The sequence below is a fragment of the Carassius gibelio genome, chromosome B16 (genome assembly GCF_023724105.1).
Source record: "Carassius gibelio isolate Cgi1373 ecotype wild population from Czech Republic chromosome B16, carGib1.2-hapl.c, whole genome shotgun sequence".
Taxonomy (NCBI): Eukaryota; Metazoa; Chordata; class Actinopteri; order Cypriniformes; family Cyprinidae; genus Carassius; species Carassius gibelio.
Window position 1 is genome coordinate 9,046,853 of NC_068411.1, and position 24,088 is coordinate 9,070,940.

General features: G+C 40.1%; 1 protein-coding gene across 1 annotated transcript in view; it reads right to left on the minus strand.

Moving 5' to 3' along the window:
- The window catches only part of LOC127975431 (A disintegrin and metalloproteinase with thrombospondin motifs 16-like), a 119,794-nt gene that overhangs the window by 80,146 nt on the left and 15,560 nt on the right, over positions 1-24,088 (minus strand). Inside the window, exons 4-10 of the mRNA XM_052579475.1 lie at positions 16,617-16,926; positions 15,938-16,140; positions 14,084-14,167; positions 13,252-13,411; positions 10,990-11,095; positions 10,764-10,901; positions 5,431-5,584 (exon numbers count right to left, since the gene is read on the minus strand). Coding sequence (XP_052435435.1) covers positions 5,431-5,584; positions 10,764-10,901; positions 10,990-11,095; positions 13,252-13,411; positions 14,084-14,167; positions 15,938-16,140; positions 16,617-16,926 — 1,155 coding nt within the window. The remainder of the gene's footprint in view (positions 1-5,430; positions 5,585-10,763; positions 10,902-10,989; positions 11,096-13,251; positions 13,412-14,083; positions 14,168-15,937; positions 16,141-16,616; positions 16,927-24,088) is intronic.

Genomic DNA, 24,088 nt, shown 5'->3' on the forward strand with positions numbered 1-24,088 from the left:
TACAATTTTTCTTCTTAAAAATTTAAAAAAAAAACTAAACGTATCATTATTTAATTTTCATTTGTTACTGCTAACTGTTTCTTGGTCAAAGCCATTTATTTACTTATACACTGTGGTTGGGGTTTGTAAAATTGTCTTTTCTGCTCACCAAGTCTGCAATTACTTAAAAAATACAGTAGATTGTCACGTTTTACGCTGACGGAAGGAACATATAGAAGAGGATAAGCAAAATAGTCTTCATTAATCCAACACATGGGAAAATCCAACAAAGCAAACAGGAGGAAGGAAGACACCCATACTGACTTGTAACTGGCAGACCCAACAAACAAGAACTGAAAGGACTATGGTTTTTAAAGGCAGTATAATGAGGAACAGACAGGTGTGGGGAATCAACTAATAACCAGACTAAAAAAGGACAGGAAACAGACCAAGTAAGACAAAACAGGAACTGAAACACATGACAAAACAGCCCAACTAGAAATTTTTCATTATCTGGGAATTTTTTCAGTGGCAAGTTTTATTTAAGTTCCCAGAATGTTCTTTTAAAAGGTAGGATAACATTCTCTAAAAACATTCTAAAAATGTATATTGATAACATTGTTAGAACATTATCTTCTAACATTCTTATAAAGCTTCCCATTACACTATATGGGGCTCAGAAGTCAAATGTTGGTTGAAAGTGAAAACCCAACCTTTGTTTGATGTCAAACTCCATCGTAAATAACCCCAAAAACAGTATTACCAATTTAACTTATTATAAACAAGACTGACTTTATGTCTTTCGTAAATGTAAAAGAGTTATATAGAGATCAACAGAGGCACTGATGGTTTATTGAAAATAATAGTTTATTTTGACGTCACCATTATGGTGATCAGTACTTATGCAGTATGAATCTTTTCAAAGTTACTTTTTGTTTAACTGTTGTAACTATATTTGTTATGGCGAAAACAGTGAGCATTGAAAAAAAATCATCAAGTGATGTGGGTTACTTGCTGAGATAAAAAATTCATCATGTAACGATCTGATCAACTGGTTTTATCAGGAGCCTAGTCTATGCTATTATTTTTCTGTTAGTGACTATAGCAAATGTGTTGCAATGCATAGGATCCTGCAGATTTATATAATACATATTGTCTATTCTTTTTAAGTTACTTTGTTCATGAACCTCTTTGCAACACAGAATGCTTAGACACACAGATACCTCAATAATTAGTGTATGAATCTGAACAATGGTGACATGCTTCAGGCTGCAATGCATTCTGGGTGCCATTGATGTATGTTTTGTATGACGCACCCAAAATACATTGCTGCATGAAGCATGTCACCATTGTTGAGAGTCATACAGTACACTGAAACTTGATGTTTGTGTGACAAAAAAAAAAAAAAAAAAAAAAAAAAGTTTTTTTTTTTTTTTCAAATTCCTGAAATTATATGCTTTATATTCAGCTGGCTCTCAGGCTGTTGACCCATTGAGTCAATTTAACAAATAATACGCAACTAACGCCATACATAAGGTTGGGTGAAACAATGTAACCGGAGCTCATATTTGGTGATGTCTTATACATCAGCAAGCAATCAGCGTCATGCACATGTCCTCCTGCTGTTTTTGCCATAATAAAGATTACAGCAGCTAAAAAACAACACTGACAAGTCACGTGTCAAATTGCACAACTAAAGCCAACACTTACCACCATTATGGTGACATCAAATCAAACTATTATTTTGAAACAGACATCAACATCTAAACCTCTGCTTAAATCTTAATTAGAATGTTAGGGGATAATGTTCTAATGATGTTATTAATAAACATTTTTAGAATGTTTTTAGAAAACGTTATCCTATCTTTTGAGAGAATGTTCTGGGAACAAAAATAAAACTACCCGCTGAAAACATTGTTAGAACAATGGTAATGTTCTTAGAATCTTAGAATGTTCTTAGAATAGATCTGGGAGGTCCAATCTTGACACTGATGCATTTTATTTTTCTTTGACAAATAAAACATTCAAAATAACATCTTTTATTTAAATATAAATCCTTTGTAAAAACATTTTAAATGTCTATACTTTCACTTTTTGATCAATTGAATGCATACTTTTTAAGTAACTTTTTTCCGTTGTAAAAAAGTTTTAACCTAAAGTAAATTACATTTTAAATCCTTCTGAAAAAAATATTATTATATTGACATATAGGTTGGTAAAATATGTTATAAAATGTTATACTTATCATTCATTTTGATTTATGTCCATCAGTGTCATCAGTGCCCATGACCTCGTCTCATTTCTTTGTGAAGTAGAGGTCAGGACAATAGGAGCAAAGTGAAAACAGCTTCCCACTGGCGTCTCTCCAACGTATATTTAGCTCTGCATCTGCTTTACAAGAGCGAGCAGGACTGAAGAAAGATTGGCCAGAGCCACACTCTATCAGATTTCTCTGCAGAGAGCTCCAATTTTACATGTATAGACTACGCAGTGGGAAAATGATTTTAGCAAAACTCTATTGAGTTCAGACCTGAATTGCTGCATCGTAGAATAACTTTACAGCTGATTTGAACAACAGAGAAATAAAGACAGTACTCTCCTGATGTTATGAGCAATCCGATGTGAATATAGCAGCACACATCAGGGCATGTGTGCATCAGACTCTCTGGATGCAGGTCACACGTTCACCTGGGTGGGTCACATTTTAGTTTGGGGGGCAGATCTCACTATTGACTAACTGCTTATTAGTAGAATATTACTATCAAATTGGCTTATTATTAATACTTATAAATAACATATTTTAAAGTCTTATTCTGCATGACAATATTTTGGATCCCTTAATGCTTAGACCAACAAAAAAAAAAAAGAGGTCCATAATCTCTTATAACAAGCCGCGTTTCCATCCAAAGTTGCACATTTAAATTACGCGCAAAATTGGAATATTTCACAGAGCAACATGATGATGGCAGCACGTCCACAGGCAGCGGCTTCTCTCTCTCCCGTCAGAACGGTGTTTTCATGTTTTTTGTCTTGTGAGTCGCAGTGTTTTTGTACATTACCGCGTCTACTTCTCTTTAAGCACACATACAGTCGTGAGTTTCTGCACGATGTCGGCCAATTTCTTTTTTCTTTTTTTTTAAGTTAAACTCTGCTCTGGGGCCTTCACCATCACCGACCACCACTGCTGCATCTCCCCCACAGTGGAGGCGCCACAAGCGGCGTGATAGGAAGCCGAAGAGGGGTAAGTGCAGAGGTATCCGGGCTAGGCTAATGGCTAACCTTAACAAGTCAGCTATCCCCACCATCGTACTGGCTAATGTACGCTCTTTGTATCTTTCTGACGTCATTAACTGAGCAGTCGAAAGCTGCGTATTTATTACAAAAATAATAAATATTTATAGAACCTCACAAAGGTTAAGGTCTTTGATCAACCCACTGCACTGCAGATGTCCTGCATGGAGACACCTGCTAAGAAAGCTTTTTAGGCCACCACACTCCTAGTGGAGTTAGCCTTGACCCCCAAGGGTGAAGGGAGATCAGAGGACTCAAGGTTTTAGGATAGCCTTCTGATCAACCGCTTAGCATAAGCTTCTCCTGGCCAGAGTCCTCAGCCTTAGCGCACCACAGAGGATACATGCAACCAGAGGGTGTCTGCCCACTGAATGGCCATCAAGAGGGGCGCAGTAGGCCACAATGGCCCCCATGTAGACCTTCAGGGTGGATTGGGTCAACCCTGTGGAGAGAATGGCCTGCAGGAACTCTAGAACTGTACCAACCAGCCAATTAACTTGGTCGAGCTGGCTGTCTCCACACCAGGAGGTGAAAGGTTTCCACATCAAGGTGAACAGTTTCCTCATGGAGGGAGCTCTTGATTTGAGGATGGTCTCAGCAACCTTGTTTGAGACACCAGGAACTATGTACCAATAACCTCTTAGGTCTGGGTGAAAGTGTTTTAATGCTCGAAGCATGTCCAGCATCTTCAGGAAGTTTATATGTCTCCACAGACCACGGGCAGGGTGGCCACTTATCACCGCACCCCAGCCGATGAGGGTCATGTCTGTCACTAGCGTTACGAGGCGACAAGGAGTTCCCAGAGCCTCCTCAGAGCATGGCTGGTGAGAGTGGAGAACAACAATCACCCCCCTTATTTTTTCAAGGAGCTAACTGCGCGAGCTACACTCTTCATTGCTGCTTGTTATAATATAAAAAACAAACAAAAAAAACACACAGCCTGAAAACTGCCTGCTTTAGCCCAAAAAAAATGGAAAAGCTGAACGGAGTAGCTGGTTACTGGTGTTCGGTGCACACGAGAGCGAGAGAGAGAGAGAGCCGCGTATCACGGACAGCAAAACTGAACCAAGCTCTCTTATGCGAAGAGAAAGGTGCCTAAAAACACTTGAACATCAAATTTGCTTATTTTTGCTTGTGCCGACAAATACATACAAAACATGTCAAAATATCCACCTTGGAAATTATGCTTGAAAAAAACTGTCAGTTATTTCTTAAGTGAAAGTAAACAGCTGAGGGAAAAAATGCGACGTGTATTATATTGGATGCGTTCATCGTCCCTTAAAGTGACCGCGCCTAATTTAGCTACTGGCTGCTGTAATGATAATCCAAGAAAATCACTCACTCCTCTTGACTGAATTACTTTGTAGTTTTAACAGTCAACCCAAAAATTATTCAGACACCAGATATAATTTTTGATATATATAGCAAAACTGTAATAATGTGAGAAATGTTTAAGGTGTCTGAATAAATGTAGGTTTGATTGTATATTTCATTTTTACATTGAAGACTATCCAGTGCTATTTTACATTTAATTATTTGGTTTCTGTACCTTGACACCTACAAACTTGAAAAAAAACTTAAACATTGGTGTGAAACAGGCATAATGTTGTTTGCACCTTGCAATGTGGAATTAGTTTACAGCTTTTTCAAACCCTTTGTCATGCATTTTGGAAGCCGGAGATGAGCCCCTTTTCTAATGCACCACCTAGCTTGATAAACCCCTTCTCAAAGACTTACTGTTTGTCAATTTTATTTGGGTAACACATATTCTGAATGGCTTCGGCAGAATTTGAATGAGCCATTTTAATCTAGATTAATTTCAAGATCACAGTGAAATTTATAAAGTTTCCTCTCTTTTCTCTTCCTGACAAAGAACAGAAAGCTCTTGACACCAAAAGATGAAAGCAAAATGATGTGTGCAATCTTTTACTGGCATAAAAAAAAAAAAAAAAAAAACATTCTAGTGATGTAGTTTTGCAGTGTAAACGATCGCCTCATTAACTGGCTAAATGAGCAGCGTTTCCTGCCGAACCTAAACAGCTCATCTTCTACAGTACACAAAACGTTCAGTCATGTGTTGCTGTTCATGTGCACTCATGACTCATTTCGGGGGTCTTGCATTTGTAAAGCAATACGTAATACTGCTACTAATGGACTTGCCTTCTTGAAGTCCAGAGTGCAGAGTTTAGCTTTCTCTCCGAACTGCCACTTGCACTGCGTGTCAGCGTCGTACAGCTCTCCGGGCAGTTTCTCAGGGTACTTGTACTCCTGGATGGCACTGGGCTCGTCAGACAGACAGGTGGCCTGTGAAGTACTGAGACACAAATACTACTGTAAAACCACTCAAGTCCCGTACAGTAGAGCAGGAACCATGACAACATAACAACTGGAGTTACCTCGGCTACATTTAGACATCTCTCTTTTCAACACATCCTCTGACTTCAGCATTACGTATGTTATTGAACGCTGCCGTTTTATACGTCCCACAGTGAGGCTCCGCGTGTAAGCGATATCAAGGATCATGAGAAAACATTTAACAATGTTTAATAGCTTGTGTTGTAGTAGCGTGACACACAGTGAAGCCCTGAATGAAGTAGTTCAGCAGGCGCTCCATGACGAGACTGGGTCAGTATGTGAGTCTGTGTGGGATGTAGGTCTGTAATGGGGGTCACATCGACTGGTGTATTAAGGCTGATTTACACTTCTGTTTCAGACATACGCCGTAGCCTCTACACTGTATGATGTGTATATGTATGATTTTATTTATTTTTTATTTATTTATTTGCTAAGAAAGAAATAAAGAAAGAAAGATCCAGGCTGGTTTGTACTAGGTCTGCAGAATTTGGTAAAAAAATTTTATTTATGAGCATGGCTATAAAATACCACCACCAATAATAATAATAAAAATAATAATAATAATAATAATAATAATAATAATAATAATAATAATAATAATAATAATAATGTATAGTGTTATTCTTATTTATTTATTTTTTTACCATTTATAACTAAATAACAATAATATTATCCTCATTTGTAAGTCACTTTGGATAAAAACGTCTGCTAAATTACTTAATGTAAATGTAATTAAATCAGCTTCTGCAGTTTTATAATGTAATTTTCACCATTTTGGTTTCATTTTGAATACAGCCCAACTTGAGTTTATTTCCATCACTTCTAGACAAGTGATGTTTTAATGCTCTTAGTAAGATTAGTCTGTAAGTTTATTAGTCCAACCACTAGTTGAATCGTTGGGTCAGTGTTGACTAGTAGTGCATGTCGTCACTTGATCTTTACATGGCTCCAATGTATACATTTCCAAATGACAAGTTGACTAGTAAAATTAAGCAGTCACTCGAACACATTGTATCCATAGATGTCCTTGTTGAAGAACAATCCATTATAAAGTCAACTACATCCAGCGATCCCTCAGTGATTCAGTGCATCCTGTGAAGGGAGCCCTGTTCTTCTGCAGCACACGTAAGTCCTGCTTCCAATTACTTAGAGATGGATCAATGTGGCAGCATCTGGGCCAGTGTTAGTGTGAGATGAATCTGATTCAGTTCCTCATCATCACTCATTTCTCCCAGTGTCACCTCTTTAAGTTTCCTTCTCAGATTTAGGCGAGCGACAGCTATAAGACAGACCGGCTCTGGCCAGACTCCCTTTCAAGCTCTGTTTTATTAGTGATAAAAGTGAAGGGGTATGGAGAGGAACGACAGAAGGTCTGAGAGCAGCTACTTCTGTGATCTGCAGGCTGTACATTGGTGACGTAGGTGAGGCTGCTGATGAGGAATGGGAAACAGATGATGGAGACAGAGTCGCCGTATTTATCTGCAGCGTGCTGTTGTTTTTTGGGGGTGTGAAAAGAGAAACAAGGGATGAACATACGGCACTTTTTCGCCTTCAGATGCCCAGTTCTGGAGACAGACAGATTCTGGTGACACAAAAGCAGCTGTCACACTACCATGTTGACCATGTAGTTTGCTTTGATTGATCGGTTGGTTCCAAATTCACACCTGTTATCAACACTTAGGACAGGCCCGGTTCTACGAGGGTGCTATAGGGTGCTAAGCAGCTAAAGATTTGGCATTAAACAGAGGTGTCCTAGCAGTTCTGAAAGAACCATTTACACTTGGCCACAAAAAATGTGTCTTCGCAAAACGGATATAAATCTGATCTTGAATTGAAGTGGTTTGAGCAATAGGATTTAAAAACCATTCTCGAAATGTCTTGAAAGAAAATTGGAGGGCATCTACACATGGTCTTTCCATGACTGGATCTGATCTGATCTAATCAGAGAAAACGCATACAGTGACCAAGTGTAAACAGGCCCCTAAAGGGTTAGTTCACGCAAAAAATTGAAATTGTGTCATTACTTACCCTCATGTATTCAACTTCTTAAAATTACAGTTGAAGCCCTGATGCCACACGGACTATTTTACCGATGTATTTACTTCGTTTCTGTTTGTTGATCGTTGTAAAATCCTTGCTGTCTATGTAAGGTCAGAGAGCTTTCAGATTCCATCAAAAAGATCTTAATTTGTGTTCTGAAGATGAACGAAGGTCTTACAGGTTTGGAATAACATGAGGGTGAGTATTTAAGGTCCTTGAGTCCAAATATGTTTATCTGAAATTTTCAAACGTTAAAAAATAAAGACGATCTTCATTTTAAATCACATTTACACACTGCCTCTGAAACTTTCGTACATCATTATAAAAATTTGGATCCGGTAAGATCTTCTGATTTTCACATTTGGATCAAGCATTTTGAGAGGAGTTTTGACAACTCAGAGCTACTGTAGAAGCGAACCCAAAAAGCCAGAATGGTGTCTGACAAGTTGATCCACTTCATCTCGCAGCCCACTGTCTGACAAACAAAGTGTGGAATACAAAAAGACAAAATATACTGTAAAGACCAATAAGAGGCAAATCTGTGGAGCTCAGTGGAGCATGTAATCAGGGAAAGAGAGTGCTGCAAGGATGATGTATTTTTGTAGACCAACCAGGAAGTTAAAAGCACCAAGATATTAATAAATGTCTCCTACTCAAACTCAACTGGTTAAGGATATGGACTCAAGTCAAACTCAACAAGGTGGATTTGGACAAAACACTAGCTTTTGGATTATTGCAGAAAACAATCTCTGTGACAAACAAGGATTTTTCCATTGGCATTTTGGTAGATTTGGGGTACTTGGACCCAGCACCAGCTTTTGGATTAATACAGAAAATAAACTCTGCTACCAATGTTTATGATTCTTGCACGTTTTGTCAATCATGACAATCTTTGAAAATGAAACATTTTTGAAGCCTGGATAGAACTGGAATTAGGCAAATATAAATGTAGGCTGTCTATGAACTATGCCATGGTCACCGCTGTCTTTTATAAGAAAACGTTTCACTGAAAGTTTGAGTTAGAATAGTTTTCAAGAGTGCAATTATAAACATTTGCTATATTTCCATCCAAAGCTGTGAATTTAACTTATGTGCAAAATTGGAATATCACATTAGGGTGATATCACAAAACATTTGTGAATAAAGCAGTCTCCATCCAGCAAGATGATGAGAACAAAAAAGTTCCTGATAAAGTCGTGGGAAGACTAATGGTTAGAGAGTCGGGCTCCCAATCGAAGGGTTGTGAGCTTGAGTCCCGGGCCAGCAGGAATTGTAGGTGGGTGGAGTGGAGTGCATGTACAGTGCTCTCTCCACCTTCAATACCATGACTTAGGTGCCCTTGAGCAAGGCACCGAACCCCCAACTGCTCCCCGGGCCCCGCAGCATAAATGGCTGCCCACTGCTCCGGCTGTGTTTTCACAATGTGTGTGTGTGTTCACTGCTCTGTGTGTGTGCACTTCGGATGGGTAAATGCAGAGCACAAATTCTGAGTATGGGTCACCATACTTGGCTGAATGTCACTTCACTTTCACTTTTCACTTTCATAAACTGGTGCCATATAACACATACAATATACGTTAATTAAATGTCAATATCAAGTAATTTAATCTGTAGTATGGAAATGTTTTCTTTGCCAATAAAAAATAATTTGACTCAGTTGAGCTCATTTTTAGAATGTATGCACATCTTGGCATCCCCATTCAGTGTTTTTATGCAGTAAAATTAAGTGGATGGAAACGTAGTTAATAAGGTTGTTAAAGCAGCTAGTAAGTATTTGAGTTTACCTGTTTGGTCTGATGACATTAATGTCCTGACAACCTCTATAGTCTTTTATTAGGTCAAGTAAAAGCCTTCCTTATCTATCAAGTAGATACATTAGAAAACATTGTTTTTACATTGTAGTGTGGACTGTGTGTAGTCATGAAATGCATACTGTACCAATTGACATCAATGTTTATACTGGTATGTGCCTTTTATGTGATATTCACATTCACAGTAATGCCACAGACGTGTTACTTTGTACAATCTTCTTTTTACATTCCTGTAAAGATTTACCCGGGTTTGCTGTCCTGTAGCAAAACATCAGGGCAGTTGTGATTAAGACCACAGATGCTAATTCTGCCAATAAAACAATTGTTTCTGTCTCATCTCAGTAAACTTTTATAAAATTGTGCATATGCTCTGTTATAGATGATTTTTACATTTTCCTACATTTCAAACTTAAAAAATGCTAGTGTGGACAGAGAAAAAAAAATCTTGCTTTCAAATGTATCAAGATTATTGTAGGAATCGCCAAAATCACTGCTGGTCTGAATTGGGACTCTACTGAACTTTTGTATTTAAAATGTACATTTATGCATTTGGCAGATGCTTTTATCCATCAGGTACACATTACATTAAGGGAATACATTTTATTACTTCTTGCGTTGCCTTGGAATCAAACTCATGACCTGGCGTTTATTAACACTTTTGAAAGCATACATCCCTGAACTTTTCTGTGCCAGGAAACAAATATCAACCTTCAACCACAATGCACAATATGCCATAATAACCAGGTCAAAAATCCTGCAGATTGCTGTAAGCCCCATTTTCTTCTGCACTTTCAAACAACTCTTAAGTCTCCACATAAAGCGTTGCTGAAGACGAGGTGTAGAAACAAGTAAAGCAGCTCTAAGCATCTGACAAACTCTCAGACAGAAAATGAAATTTAAAACTTGCCGGAGCTGCTCACAACCAAAAGAGCACTACAAATACTACTTTTAAAGATGAGGTTGGTGTCTAGACTCACGCTGGACTCATGCTGGGTGATTCTGCATTGATGAATGATGGACAGGAGATGGTCATTAAAGGGCAGGTTATTAATATCTTTGCACGCTTTTTTCTAATGCCGCTTTGGGCTGTGAATAGGTAGATCATGTGATTTTAGATGGTCTTTCCAAGTGACTCAAATTTAAATACAAATATCAGCCACAACACTGCTACGCTGTTTTGATCCATTGTAAAAACATGCATTTATGATACTGGGATTTCAAACTGTTATTTGGGAAAAGGATTCTAGATGTAAAAAAAAAAAAAAAGAAAGAAAAAAAAAAACTCACCTTAGAAATCGATTTAGATATTGTCGGCTACAAGATGACCAGGAGAATAAACCGTTGTGTCCTGCCAAGGTAGGAGACATAATATTTCCAACTGACTTCTTACATATGTTGCCTTCGCCATCATGGACCATTCCAAAGCTGTGAAAAACATGGCTTTCATTGATCCAGTGCAGGCAACCGGATTTGAGGAAATCAAACAAAGATGAATTATAAATTGAACTCTTACTTGTGGCCAGATTCGTGTGCGATGGTGAAGGCCAGACCAAGACCAGTGTCCTCATTGATCGTGCAGCTGCGGTACTTACTGCACATCCCACTGATTGGAGCAAAGCCTGAAATCAAAACAATTAATGGATGGATGAATGAAGGAATGATGATGAGTATGTAAGTCTTGACTAGTGTACCACTGTAACTTATTATGAAGTACATCTCATAAAAGGAGCCAAAGTGTCAGCGACAATAATTTTGCACCAGATCACCTCTGACTGTACACCACCGATCACATGTTTGGTGTTAAAATGTTTTCGAAATAAATCTTTTCTGCTCACCAAGGCTGCATTTATTTAATCAAAAATAGAGTAAAAACAGTAATATTGCAAAATTCTGATTGAATGATTACACTTTTCTGTTTGAATCTCTTTTAAACTGTTATTTATTCCTGTGATGTGCAGCTGTATTTTCAGCATCATTCCTCCAGTCTTCAGTGTCACATGATCTTCAGAAATCAGAATAATATGATGATTTACTTTGAAATATTATGATTTACTGCTCAAGAAACATTTCTGATTATTATCAGTGTTTAAGACAGTTGAGATGACAAATATTTTTTTTGCAAACTGATATATTTTATTTTTCAGGAGTCTTTGATACACAGTATTTATTTGAAATAGAAATATTTAGTAACATTATTAACATTTTTTGATAAAACAACTAATTTGTTAAAAAAATAAAATAATAAGTAAATAAAATCTTACTGACCCCAAACTTTTGAACCGTACATAATCCACATTGCTCAAAAGAGAGGGCAGTAAATACAAGATGTTTTCCTGTGCGAGAACAACTGATGGACTGCTGTAGTCAGATCAAGGTTTGCTAGTTCAAGAGCTAGAGATCAAATCCAGTTGTTTCGAGTCTGTTGCAGGAAATCTGAACAGATATACGAGTTACTTCGACCAGCATGAATCTGAAACACATTATATGCAGGCCGTCTACAGCTAGGAGTGGTATATTAACTGTAGAAAGCATAAAAATAGAAAGGCAACCTCACAAAATGCTTTTAACCGTTCTGTAGGTGTCGCTACGTAGGTCTGAGATCTAAGAGAACTGTATTTTATGACAAATTATGACTTTCTAACTCTTTAATACAAAACCTGTGGCGATGAAGTCCAGTGTATGTTGGACCAAAGTCAAACCCCAAAAGGACCAAAGGAGTCTGATTTATTATCCTTTAATTTAATCACTTAATATATGTGCTGTTTTTTTGACACACACACACACAGAGTGATTTAATACTTGCACGTATGGCACAAATGTGTTGCACCAGAACATTCTGTGATTTATTTGTATCTTCTGGCCTTACTGAAAATCTCAAGCGGGACAAAACAATCATACTAAAAATTTCATTACACTTGATATATGGATTCTTATGTTGTAAAATAAATAAAAGAAAACAATTTGTTACTAAAACATGTTGCCATCTCATAAATAAGCACTATAACACAAATATATATTTCAATATCTCTCTGTCATGTGCGGAAACGATGCATGAGGGTAATCCAATGCATGCAGTGGTTTTCTCAGTCTACAGTATTGATACTGTATGGAATAGTGCATGCTAGTATTAAAGGTTTGGCAGAGCTCTTTAATCTTCCAGTCCATGACCTCTGAGGGACCTGAAATCTCCCATAACCCTTGACCTCTTGACATCTGAGCGTGAGTCTACACTCAAATGTTAATCATTAACACTCCACAAATGTTGTGTTCCTAGCAGCCTTTGATCCGTGGCCTTGCATTTGAGTGCCATGGCTAGCTTTGCTAATGGGGTTAGGGGTTAGCGGGGAAATATTTTTATTTAATATTTTATTTTTATTTTATATGTTGCACAGGGTGGAGACCACAGCCTGAGCTCTCACAGGGAACAGGTTATTAGAGGAAAAGCTTCCTACTGTACCTCTAATAACTTAACAGTTTAGCAATAGCTAAATGGAGCCGTTGAATGATAACTACTGGCAGTACAGTATACATTAGGTCATAAATATCAAATGTCCCACCACACCTGTGATTTGTTACCCTTTAATGATAGCAAAATTACAATAAAACCTGGTATCATCTTAAGAGTTAGCTTTTGTCTCATAATGTCACATAGCGGCATTAATGCAGCATGAGAGGAGGTTTTGAGTTACCCATGCCATTGTAGATTAGCGGGTGTTTTTATCCAAACCTACTTACATTGCATTGAGGGTGTGCATTTAAAGCTTTATTTGCTTACCCAGAGTGTCACATGGTTCATTCTTCCAGGAGCAGATATCCAGACCGGTTAGCAGGATGGCATGATCATGGCGGCGACCTCCTCGTCCAGCCAGTCCTGACTGCCATTGGCAGAAACTGTTCAGAGTGTGATCTGCATGATGGTTAATCACTAGTCCATCCTGAGTGAGTAGAGAGTTAAGTAGAGTCAAGTGCAGATTGAAGTCAAAAGAACAAAACAATCACAGGCAACTAGTGAATAGAGCTAAGAGACTAACTCAAAATGGGCTGAGTAATTACCAGCTACCTCTGCTGACCCCACCTCAGTAAATGAGTCTATGGGTAATTAGCCCCTCATCACTGATCCCGAGTGACTGCGGCTAATTATTCCAATCAAAAGGGGAATAAGGGCAATTTTCTGCATTCCTCAGCCGGTGGCTAATGCAAGCTTCATTAACATTAGCACAGGTGTATCGGTGTTTGCTGGCCAGCTTTCCTACAGACTCATCCCTCATCTGGCTGGAATCCAATGGAATGCTATATATCCAATTAAACTGTCATCATAAAAATGAGACCTTTTCAGATTGGTTTCAAAGAGGATGAAGGAGACAAGCCTCTCAAGGGCAATAAAATCCACCTTCTGAAGTAATTTTTCATTTGGTTTCAAAGCTCTGTGTTATCTAAGCCTCTCATGGTCCATGACCTCAGTCCCCTCCAGTGGGCTTTAACTCTCATTCATTTTACAAATATACACTTGGTGTTGATGTAACATATTCATTTGAACATGCATTATCAGTGCAGTAGAGCCAAAATCTCCTCCTTTGTTTCCAAACATCTCCAGTTCATAAACTCACCTGGTCTTCGTCCAGCAGTATCAGTCCAACAATTACTACATTGATGTCACCTCCAATCGTACCATCTTTGAAAAGTGTTGAGACCTTTGTGGAGATAAGCAACAGTGCAGAAAAATCTGCATTAGGATGGTGCATTTATATGGAGGCATCTAAACTCAAATGACCATCTTTAACAAAACAATCAGAAGTGTCTTTTTGGAGAAATGAGAAGTGTATGGCAGGGATGTGTATGGTGTATGGTATAGAGGCATACCATATGTACTTAAGGGAATCCCTAATCGCACATTTCACCGGCCTTTGAAACAGAGATGAAGATAAAGTCCTTTGGATGGCTTGAAGTGCTCAGGTATCATAAATACAAACACTTAGTCCCAATACAAGGTCTTTCATTCCTGCTATTTTGTCTTTGTTTTCACTGACACCAACACAAGAGGTGAGGATTTTGGTTTCAGGTGTCAGTATTTCACTAATCCTTTGTAAACTAGGACTCTTAAAACACCTTCACAAAGTCTATGTTTGATGGGTATGTTCATAACATGTAACACAATCCTATTTCCATTAGTCTAAAAGAGTGTTTTCATATGTGCTTACATTTTTCACTGTGCACACCCCAAATGGACTCACTTTGACTTTCAGCAATCATTAGCTAGTCCATTTGGTCAACCAGATATGCCACAGTGAAGTGAAAACAGGTGCTCTGACCTCAGTTTGACATTTTTTTCCATGTATTCAGAGCAAACTCAACCACAGAATACTGGGAAACTAATGAGTGGATGGGAGGATGGACAAATGGATGCATCAATAGCTCGACAGATCCATGGATGGATCCATGGATGATAGATAGACAGATGGGTGCATTGATGAATCGATGCAAATGCATAATGGTTGCATGGATGAATGAAGGTATGCACAGACAGGTACATGGATGAACAGATGAATGGATGCAATATGCACATGAATGGATGGATGAACAGATGGAGAGATGGATGCATTGATTTCCAGATGGTTGTACGGATGGAAAGAGATGGATGCTTTGCTAATTGGATGGATACATGGATGATAGATAAGACAGATGAATACATATGGATGGATGGATGTATGGATGCATGGATATCTTGGATGCATCCATGAATGAAGATAGATGGTGTGGTGGGTGGAGCAAAAGACAGACAAAGTGGGGGTGTTGTCAGGCCTCTGAGAGTTTTTTTATTAACAGAAAATAATGCAACACAGGGAAATAAAAGTGTCCAAAGGGGAAGAGTGTCCAAAATAATCAGGGAATCTGGTGTCCTCGCCATGCTGCGGGGTTTGTGTAGGTCAGGCGGTGTTCAGGAAAAAAGGGTCCAGGTAAGGGGTGAAGTCTGACGACCGCATGCGCTCCCCTCTTCGGTCAGGGGCGCGAGGGGTGGCGTCTTCGGCATCCTTGCCCGATGGCCGTGTAATGGATGCGTTTTTTGTCTGGACCACGGGTTTGCCAGCTCACGTCTCTGGTGATGTGGGAGACCTTCTATACACCCTTCCTGGACCCACGAGGACACCAGTGTGCGTGCACGGGAATGAGACCGGTCTCCTGAGGAGAGGCGCGCTCTGCATTTAAATAGTGGCGGTGATGAGGCTCCAATTGCATTAGGTGTGCCGCAACACACACCGCCAGCCCAGGTTATTTCAGCACCCCTCCTCTCTCACACACACACTCCTGCCGGGAGCCTGGTGATGGGCGGCGATTAAGGGATGGGGTGACGATGAAAATTAGGGGGGGAGGCAGCTAACTCTTCACAATGGATTGATAGATGGATAGATAGATGTACGGATACATGATGTTTGGATGGATGGACACATGGACAGATAACTTACCATGTTAAGAACAGTAAGGACATATGTGGTTATATTCTCATGGCCGTGATTGTCTATCATCTTGTGATCAACCACCACCAGGGTCTCTACATTAAGCCTCTTGTGCGTCTGAGGTTTGAACATAACGGCCCGCTTCCCTCTGGGCATGAACTTATATTCATCCGGAAAAATATAGATATCGTCCTCAGGAGGTTTAGGCATATCTGAAACAGAGGACCAAGACAATATCAACACTAGGTCACACAGTTTTGGTTCCCCAAAGAAAATGCATTACTACTTCAGCATATAGCTTCATATGTGAAAAACTCTGGCCCGTACAAGACATTAATGCATGCCATGTGTGTCAAACTATATTAGTTGTTACCTCATGTGCCATATAAGATTTGGTTTCTCAGTTCGTAAAATATTACTCAGAGATCAAATGCAGTGTGAAGATGTGGTGTTTGTTTAGAGTAGGTGAAGATAATTCATGCCTGACCAAACACAATACAGGTGTGATGATGTCATGAAAACATGTTCAAACTGACCCTTTAACAGCTGTGACCTCTGTACATATGAACATCGTCTACAATAAATCCCTGTCCTCCTAATGAATGTTTTTGACAGCACCATGTAATGGAAAGCAGCTCAGTGTTAATGACTCTGAAGGTGCGGTTGGAAAGAGAATGTCCTTACATACATTTCTTCCGTCTTCCACAGAAGTGCTGTCTCTGCCGTGTGCCGTCATGACTGTGCAGCATATGCTGGTACTCCTCTGGATCCGTCTGTGTGGTTCTCCATAGATACGGGACAGCTGAATCTCTTCTGCTGACCGTCTTTAGCTCAGTCGACCTCCTGTTTCTGCCTCTGTTGTTCTGTGTTGGAGTGGATCTTTTGTATAAAATGTGGGGATGGTGGTCAGATGGGGCTGAGAAGTTCTCCAGAAGTGCCTGATGTGGATGCAATGGCTTCAGGAAGTAATCCGCACCCTGAGTTCTGATCAAACCTGACTGGAGGGAAAACACACTGGTCAATACCTCGCCATCTGATCAAGAAACCCTGCACTATTCATGCTTCATGCAATGTGTATGTTTCTTGCAAGAAACAGCAGTGCTTGCAAGGCAGCAAAATAAACAAGAATGATTGCTCATCCACAGAAACTGTATCTAGTGATGAATTGTGATGTAGGTTAATGTCACTGAAGGCTGTGATTTAACAAAATAAATATATCACATTCACTGCAGTGTTATTTGAGCTGAGATGCAACACAATATTATGAGCTGTACTTCACACTACTTCACTGCATACATTATTTAGCTGACAAACCATCAAAATAAAAGCTAGATGGTTTAACTTTTGAAAAGAAAGATCTGTATATGCGCTGTTTTGTGTTTATTTTTGTCATTAAAGTTTCATTTTGATTGTGCGCTGGTTCCCGCCTCCTTCTTCCGGATGATTAGGAAGTTTTTATCATTACATATATACACTCAGATTTTTGTGACTAGTAAAAACTCAAATGTCAGAATATTTTTTTTTTACAACATACTGCAACCCTAACATGTACTGACATATCAAAATTCATCACATTTTGGCGAAATATGACCTGAGAATTTGCATAGTGCAAAGAAATTTCACCAGCAGGAAAATTAAACATCACAAACTATACTCTGACACTCAAATTTAAAGATGCATGGTTTGCAGCAATTAAGTAATTTCAGAAGCTCAAAGCCTAGTGTGATCAACAGTTTAACAGTAACTACAAAAGATATTAAACATTTAAGAGAAATAACAGACCAATCACAATTAAGATGCAACACAGAAGATCAATTGCAATTCAAATAATTAATCTCAAATTAATATATAAAAGTCAAATAAAATAAAAACAACACAACAATTGAACGATTGAAATGATCTAAATGGAGTCCATACATTAAGCAGTTCAGGCTGAATTAACCGCTGACAAATACTACTTCGTGTAAGAGGCTGGGAACAGACTCTGAGTCGGAGGATTGAGGAACACCAGCACAGGGTTTCGCGAACACTGTCACAACGCTAATGTGCTGTAGAACATTAAACAGACACTTTGTTAATGTTCTGGAGACGCCTGTAGTTTCTCAAAAGCAATACCCATCTGTATTAAAGATGCATTAGTATGATTTCCCAAGCGTGGTCCCTGTTCAAGAAGCAGCACAGATCACATTCAAGCGAGCCGAGCCGACTCTGAGCTAAGTTTATGACATAAACGCCCAAAATTTCGCTGCTCTAACTGTCATTAACACTAACAAGCTTCACGTTCCTCACAATGTTGAGATCCCAAGGACTCTTCAAGCCCTCATCCAAAAGACACGGCAGGTCACAGCAAGAACTCATTTGCGCCGCCGCTTCAGATAATTATCTTCAATTGGGCTCCGAGGATAAGCTCCTCTCCAAACAAACAGAGAAGCCCTTCTGAGAACCTGTTTAAACCCATGTGCATCTGATTAGCATTCGTCACTGCCAACAACGCTTAAGTTCATCGCAAGGCAATCATACACACAATAGGCTGTAAAACACATGCTGAACTCTGGAAAGAGAAGACAGAGTTGAGGATTTGTGCAAGAAGGTGAATAAGAGACACATTCAAAATTGTCTGGAGGACACAAGTACAGTCAAGGATTGAAGCCTTTAATGTGTGTTTGAGGTCAATTTTTAATGGTCCTTAATGTGAACTGAGCAGATGTTTATGTGTACATGCTTTTCACATTTGTCTACATCACATAAATGCTTACACAAGTGTAACTTTGAAGAGTGTATGTCCTTACTACGGAGGTTAATGTTGCTTAAAACACTGGTTTATGCCCTTTTTTCCCACTTTTTTGATGCCTACACAGTCGAGCAGAGATCTGGTCTCCCTCACTCAAGGAACATTGCCCTCACTCCACGCTTAAGTAATCAGTGAGCGAAGCCATACAGGTCTCGCCAGACTAAACAACCCTGATCCAAGATCACAGTGTGTGTAGAGGATACACATCTCGTCACGTAATTAACGCCTGTATGGGAGGTAACTGCTGACAGACTGCAACACTTTTCAAACAACACTCACATGATTCTGGAACCGTCCATGATGTGCAGTGAGAATTAGACACTTTAATTAACACAGAACACGTATACTGTACATTTAAAGTGAAGTATTGAAAAAAGGGAGGTTGCAAACATTTGCAGTGATACACTATAGAACATCTCATGGGAAAATAACAATACAACACAAAATAAAAGCACACAACTTCATTTGTCTTCCAGATTGCAACAGTTTGACATAACCAAGTGCAAATTCGAGCATTATTTTAGATTAATGAATGGTATTTCATGCATACTAAAATTTATGCAAGAAATTATATTTCTATAACAGTAACTGATTCCTGTACATTTAGACCCTACAGGAACAATTAGCGATAGTAGTTTTATTACAGAATATTCACCTCTCACCTCTGTTATGATCTAAAACACCCTGCATCTTAAATAAATAAATAAAAATAAATGCGATATTTGGTTTTTAATAATGAAGTTTTTGTCTGGTAATGTTAGATAGCTAGCCAAGCAGTCTATATGGTAGGTAAAGTAATTATGAACCGAATTTAAAAAGTGCAACTAGTACAACATTAGGATGAAGTATTTAGGAAATTTGCATTACTCAGGGGAAATTAAATATGGTGATTCAGTTCATCTCATAAAAATTCAGGCAACTCTATGAAAGACACAACTCAACAGAACAACACAAGTGATCCATTAATACAAAGCTATGAGCATGGATGACTCTAATTTATCATTTTGGATGGGATTTTATGTCATTCCATGTCGAAGGCAGTATTTTATAGAGCTGAAGAAGGCAGAAATAAAATTAATGAGGATGCCTAAAAATATCAGACAAAATAGATTTAATGCAAAAAAGAAAAATACATGTTAACAACCACTAGCTGTGGATCAGATTTAAGTTCATTATGCTATTTGATATCATTAGCAGCTGTAGCTGTCCAGAGCAGTGATTTAAGACTCACTTAAATCACTGGGACTTAATCTCAGTCCAAGACCAAAGGTCCTACAGTCAAGCATTTGATCCTTTATTGGACTCTGAGGACTTCAAAGAGCAAAATTACCCAGTTGTATTGGTGTCAAGGCAGCAATCCTCATGAGATACTCTTGTCTTCTGTCACCAGATCACAGGGTTTAGTCAACAGAAGCGACCTTTGCCAGAGCCGAGGCTTTTGGGCTAGACGTGGGATGAAGTTCAGGCATGACTGGTCAGTCCACATGACTCCAACCTGCTGCTCTCGTGTTAGGAGTTTGAGCCGTTGTCAAGATTAATTCTCAAAGTCGAGTCGATTTATGGCGATTGTCCTTTCATGCTGTTTACATGCTTGCTGCACGTCTTCCAGTCAGTCCTTCCTATCCATCCCAAGTTTAGTCAATAGAATCCCGCAGGCTTGCAATTATGGCATTTTAGTTAGTTGAGGAAGACAGTGCAAGAACTCAGTGACATTATTCAGACAGACAGTGAGCAACCTTGCAGTGACCCCCTGTTGTGTTTTCCATTTGATTAAATCCACATGGCTTTCTGATATGAAAATATGCACTAAGCTTAGCGTTCATCCTCTGTGACACCACTTCCAGTTATCAAGCCCTATTTACCCCAGACTGTTGAAGAACTTTGATTTGCAGATGACCTTTGCTTTCAGTGGCGTGCACGGGGGTGTTGTGGGGGGTCTCGAGCCCCTGCACCTTTGAGGTCCAATGCTAAGGTGCCCTTGTGGTCCGGTCTGCCCCCGGTCCGAAATTTCTGCTTAGGGTAGGGTTGTGCGATATGAAAATTTGAAGAATATGAAGAATGTCTCCATGATCTGAATAAATATTGTTACAATCGTTACTTACAAGCTACATTATATCATATTCATTATTATAGTTGATTCATCTGGGATAATGAACGCGATATTGCGTAGCTTGTCAGTGATCTACGGCTCTGTCTATTAAATGCTGCTCCATTTAAAAGCAGGGGATGGCGATTTAGCTGTAATCACGGAACCAGATTTACGGACTAGATGCGCATGATCATATCGTTAGATATATCACCCAGCCCTAGTTGTATTGTGCTGCAGCCCACATACTATCAGCTGCAGTTTTGGCGCCGCAGAATCTATATAATGCAACATACATTAACATCAGTGTTAACTCATTGGTAGAGTTACTTTCACAGGACACTGCACATATTCACAAGAGTACTTTTTTTTTTTTTGCATCTGCTTAAAAGCCTTACTGGTTATTTAAATGTTTGATTCATGTGCTGTTCTGATGTGTGGTTTATCTAAGCACACTCAAAGCACACACATGAAAATGAAAAATCCTCTCAAACTCTGCCTGATTATTGAACTAAGTTATGTTTTGTGCTAACACTGTCAAAACACACAAGGTTTATGTATAGACTCAGTTGGTTATGTCTAAAATGAAATTAATCAACCGAAAGACACATATGTCTGTCTGTATATTAGATGTGTGCAGGTCTTGAAGGGACAGTAGGCTACATGCTGCTGATTGTAATTAAAGTGATAGTTCACCCTAAAATTAAATTTCTGTCATTTTTTATTCACTCACATGTTGTCCCAAACCTATATTAATTTATTTCTTGTGCTGAACACAAAAGAAGATATTTTTTAAGAATCTGGATAACCAAACATTTGCTGGTCTACATTGACTTTTATAGTAGTAAAAAAAAGAGCTATAAAAAAATGAAACACTAACCTATTTAATTTTTTGGGTGAAATATTCCTTTATTGTTAATAAAACACCAAACTTTTGAAAATCACTCAATATTTTTGACTGAAAAACCCTTTATACAGTTGCTTTAATATGAATTAATGTATATAGTGTTTTATTTTTATATTTGTTCATTCAGTCATTCAATCTGTCGGGTCTCGGGGCTAATCACCTGCCTTTTTGGTGTGTGTTTGGATCTCTTGTCAGCTCACCACGTCTACCTGTTTGAGTTTTCCCCGCCCTCCTTGTTTCTGTGTTGTAAACCTTAATTGCTCGCCACCTGTTTTCTATGTTCTTCTAATTTTTTTCCCTTTTATCATTCCCTGTGTTTCTCTGTCTGTTGTCAGACTGTTGTTACTTGTATCAATAGCTCTGATCTTCTAGCTGTTCTTGGCACTCACCTTTGTCGTGTCTTGTCCTCAGGCTGATTTTTTCTGCCCCCTGTTCCCACAAGGCGCAGAGCTCTTGGAAGTTTCAGTGTCATCCCTCCGGTCTCAGCGGTCATACAAATAACTGTGAAACGTTACTCATTGGTTTGATTCATCTGCTTCGACTATTCTGTCAGTCACTACGAGTAATCCTGTGAATGTGACTCATCTGCTCTGCCTCCTCTGCTTTAAATAAAGCCTTGTGTAAACCCGCATCTGAATCCTGCCCATTTCTCCTGACAGAACAGTCTGACCAGATCATGGATTCAGCGGGATCTGATCCACTCCGCTCGGCTCTCGTGCAGCAGGGAGTTTTGTTAGGACAGCATGCCACCCAGCTCAACACCACCGTGCAGGATGTGGACGCTCTCAGTGCCCGAGTCTCCGAGCTCCTCACACGGGTGGACGACCTTCAGCGAGAGGCAACAAGCCGGGGGTCCATTCTTCACACCGGTATGGCCCACGAGTCCGAACCTCATGCCAACAATCCGCCGGTCTATGATGACGATCCTAACGCCTGTCAAGCATTTCTCTCCCAATGCTCGCTGGTGTTTTCTCTGCAGCCCCGGCGTTACGCAAATGAGGAAGCCAAGGTTGCGTACGTCCCTACACTTCTTTCGGGCCGTGCCCGCGAATGGGGAATTGCCGTATGGAGATCGCGGGCTCCCTGTTGTGCTACCTTCACGGAGTTTAGTCGAGAGATGGCCAAATTATTTGATCGCTCAGCTCAGGGAGACGAGGCGGTGGCCCAGTTGTCGCGTCTGACTCAGGGGAGGAGCTCTGTCACGGATTACGCCATCCAGTTCCAGACTTTAGCGGCGGCGTGTGGCTGGAATGAGAGCGCGCTGCGCGCCCGTTTTCTTGAGGGCTTGGATTTTCAAATTTCTGATGAACTCGCGGCCATAGAGCTCCCGTGGGAATTGGATAATCTCATTAATCTTGCGCTCCGTATTGAGGGCTGTCTCAGCCGCCGCCGCAAACAACGGCAAGCTCCCGCCCCGTGGCGCCACCTAGAGTCCTCTTCAGCCAGTTCAGCCGGCCGACAGCCCTCGGAGGAGGAGCCCATGCAGTTGCGTCGTTTACGGCTTACACCACAACAGAAGCAGGAGCGTCTGTCGTCGGGGGCGTGTCTATACTGCGGCAGGGGAGGACACTCCGTTGAGTGACTCCGTCACTGTCCGTTAAAAGCCAGGGTCCACCAGTGAGGCAGAGAGTCTTGGTGGGCACGGTTCTTAGTTCAAGCTCTCCTGCAGCATGGACTCAGCTGCCGTTCCAACTCTCTTTCCAGAGTCGATCTCACGCTGGACTCGCCCTTGTGGATTCAGGGGCTGAGGGGAACTTCCTCGATGCTGCTTCTGCTCAACGTTGGAGAATACCGCTTATTCCTTTGGTTAGTCCCGTATCAGCAAGGTCTTTAGCTGGCCGTCCCCTTACCACCATCACTCACATCACCCCCAAGATAAGCCTTCATATTGCTGACAGCCATAGCGAGCTGATTGAACTGTTTATTATTGATTCCACTAAGGCTCCTTTAATCCTGGGACACCCGTGGTTACATAAACACAATCCACACATTGACTGGGTCAACAATGCTGTCTGCCTGGAGTCAGTCTTGTCACGTGTCATGTTTGGGTGCTATTTTTCCTCCTGTCTCTGTGTCTTGTGTTCCTCAGGAGGATCCCTCTGACCTGTCCGGTGTCCCTGCGGAGTACCATGATCTTCGGGCGGTCTTCAGTAGGGCCCGGGCCACCTCGCTACCCCTGCATCGCCCCTACGACTGTGCCATTGATCTTCTCCCGGGCTCTTCTCCGCCTAAGGGTCGGTTATACTCCCTTTCGGGTCCTGAGAGAGAGACCATGGACAAGTATATACGTGAGTCACTTCAAGCTGGGCTCATCCGCCATTCCTCCTCTCCCGCTGGTGCAGGTTTTTTCTTTGTTCAGAAGAAGGACGGCTCCCT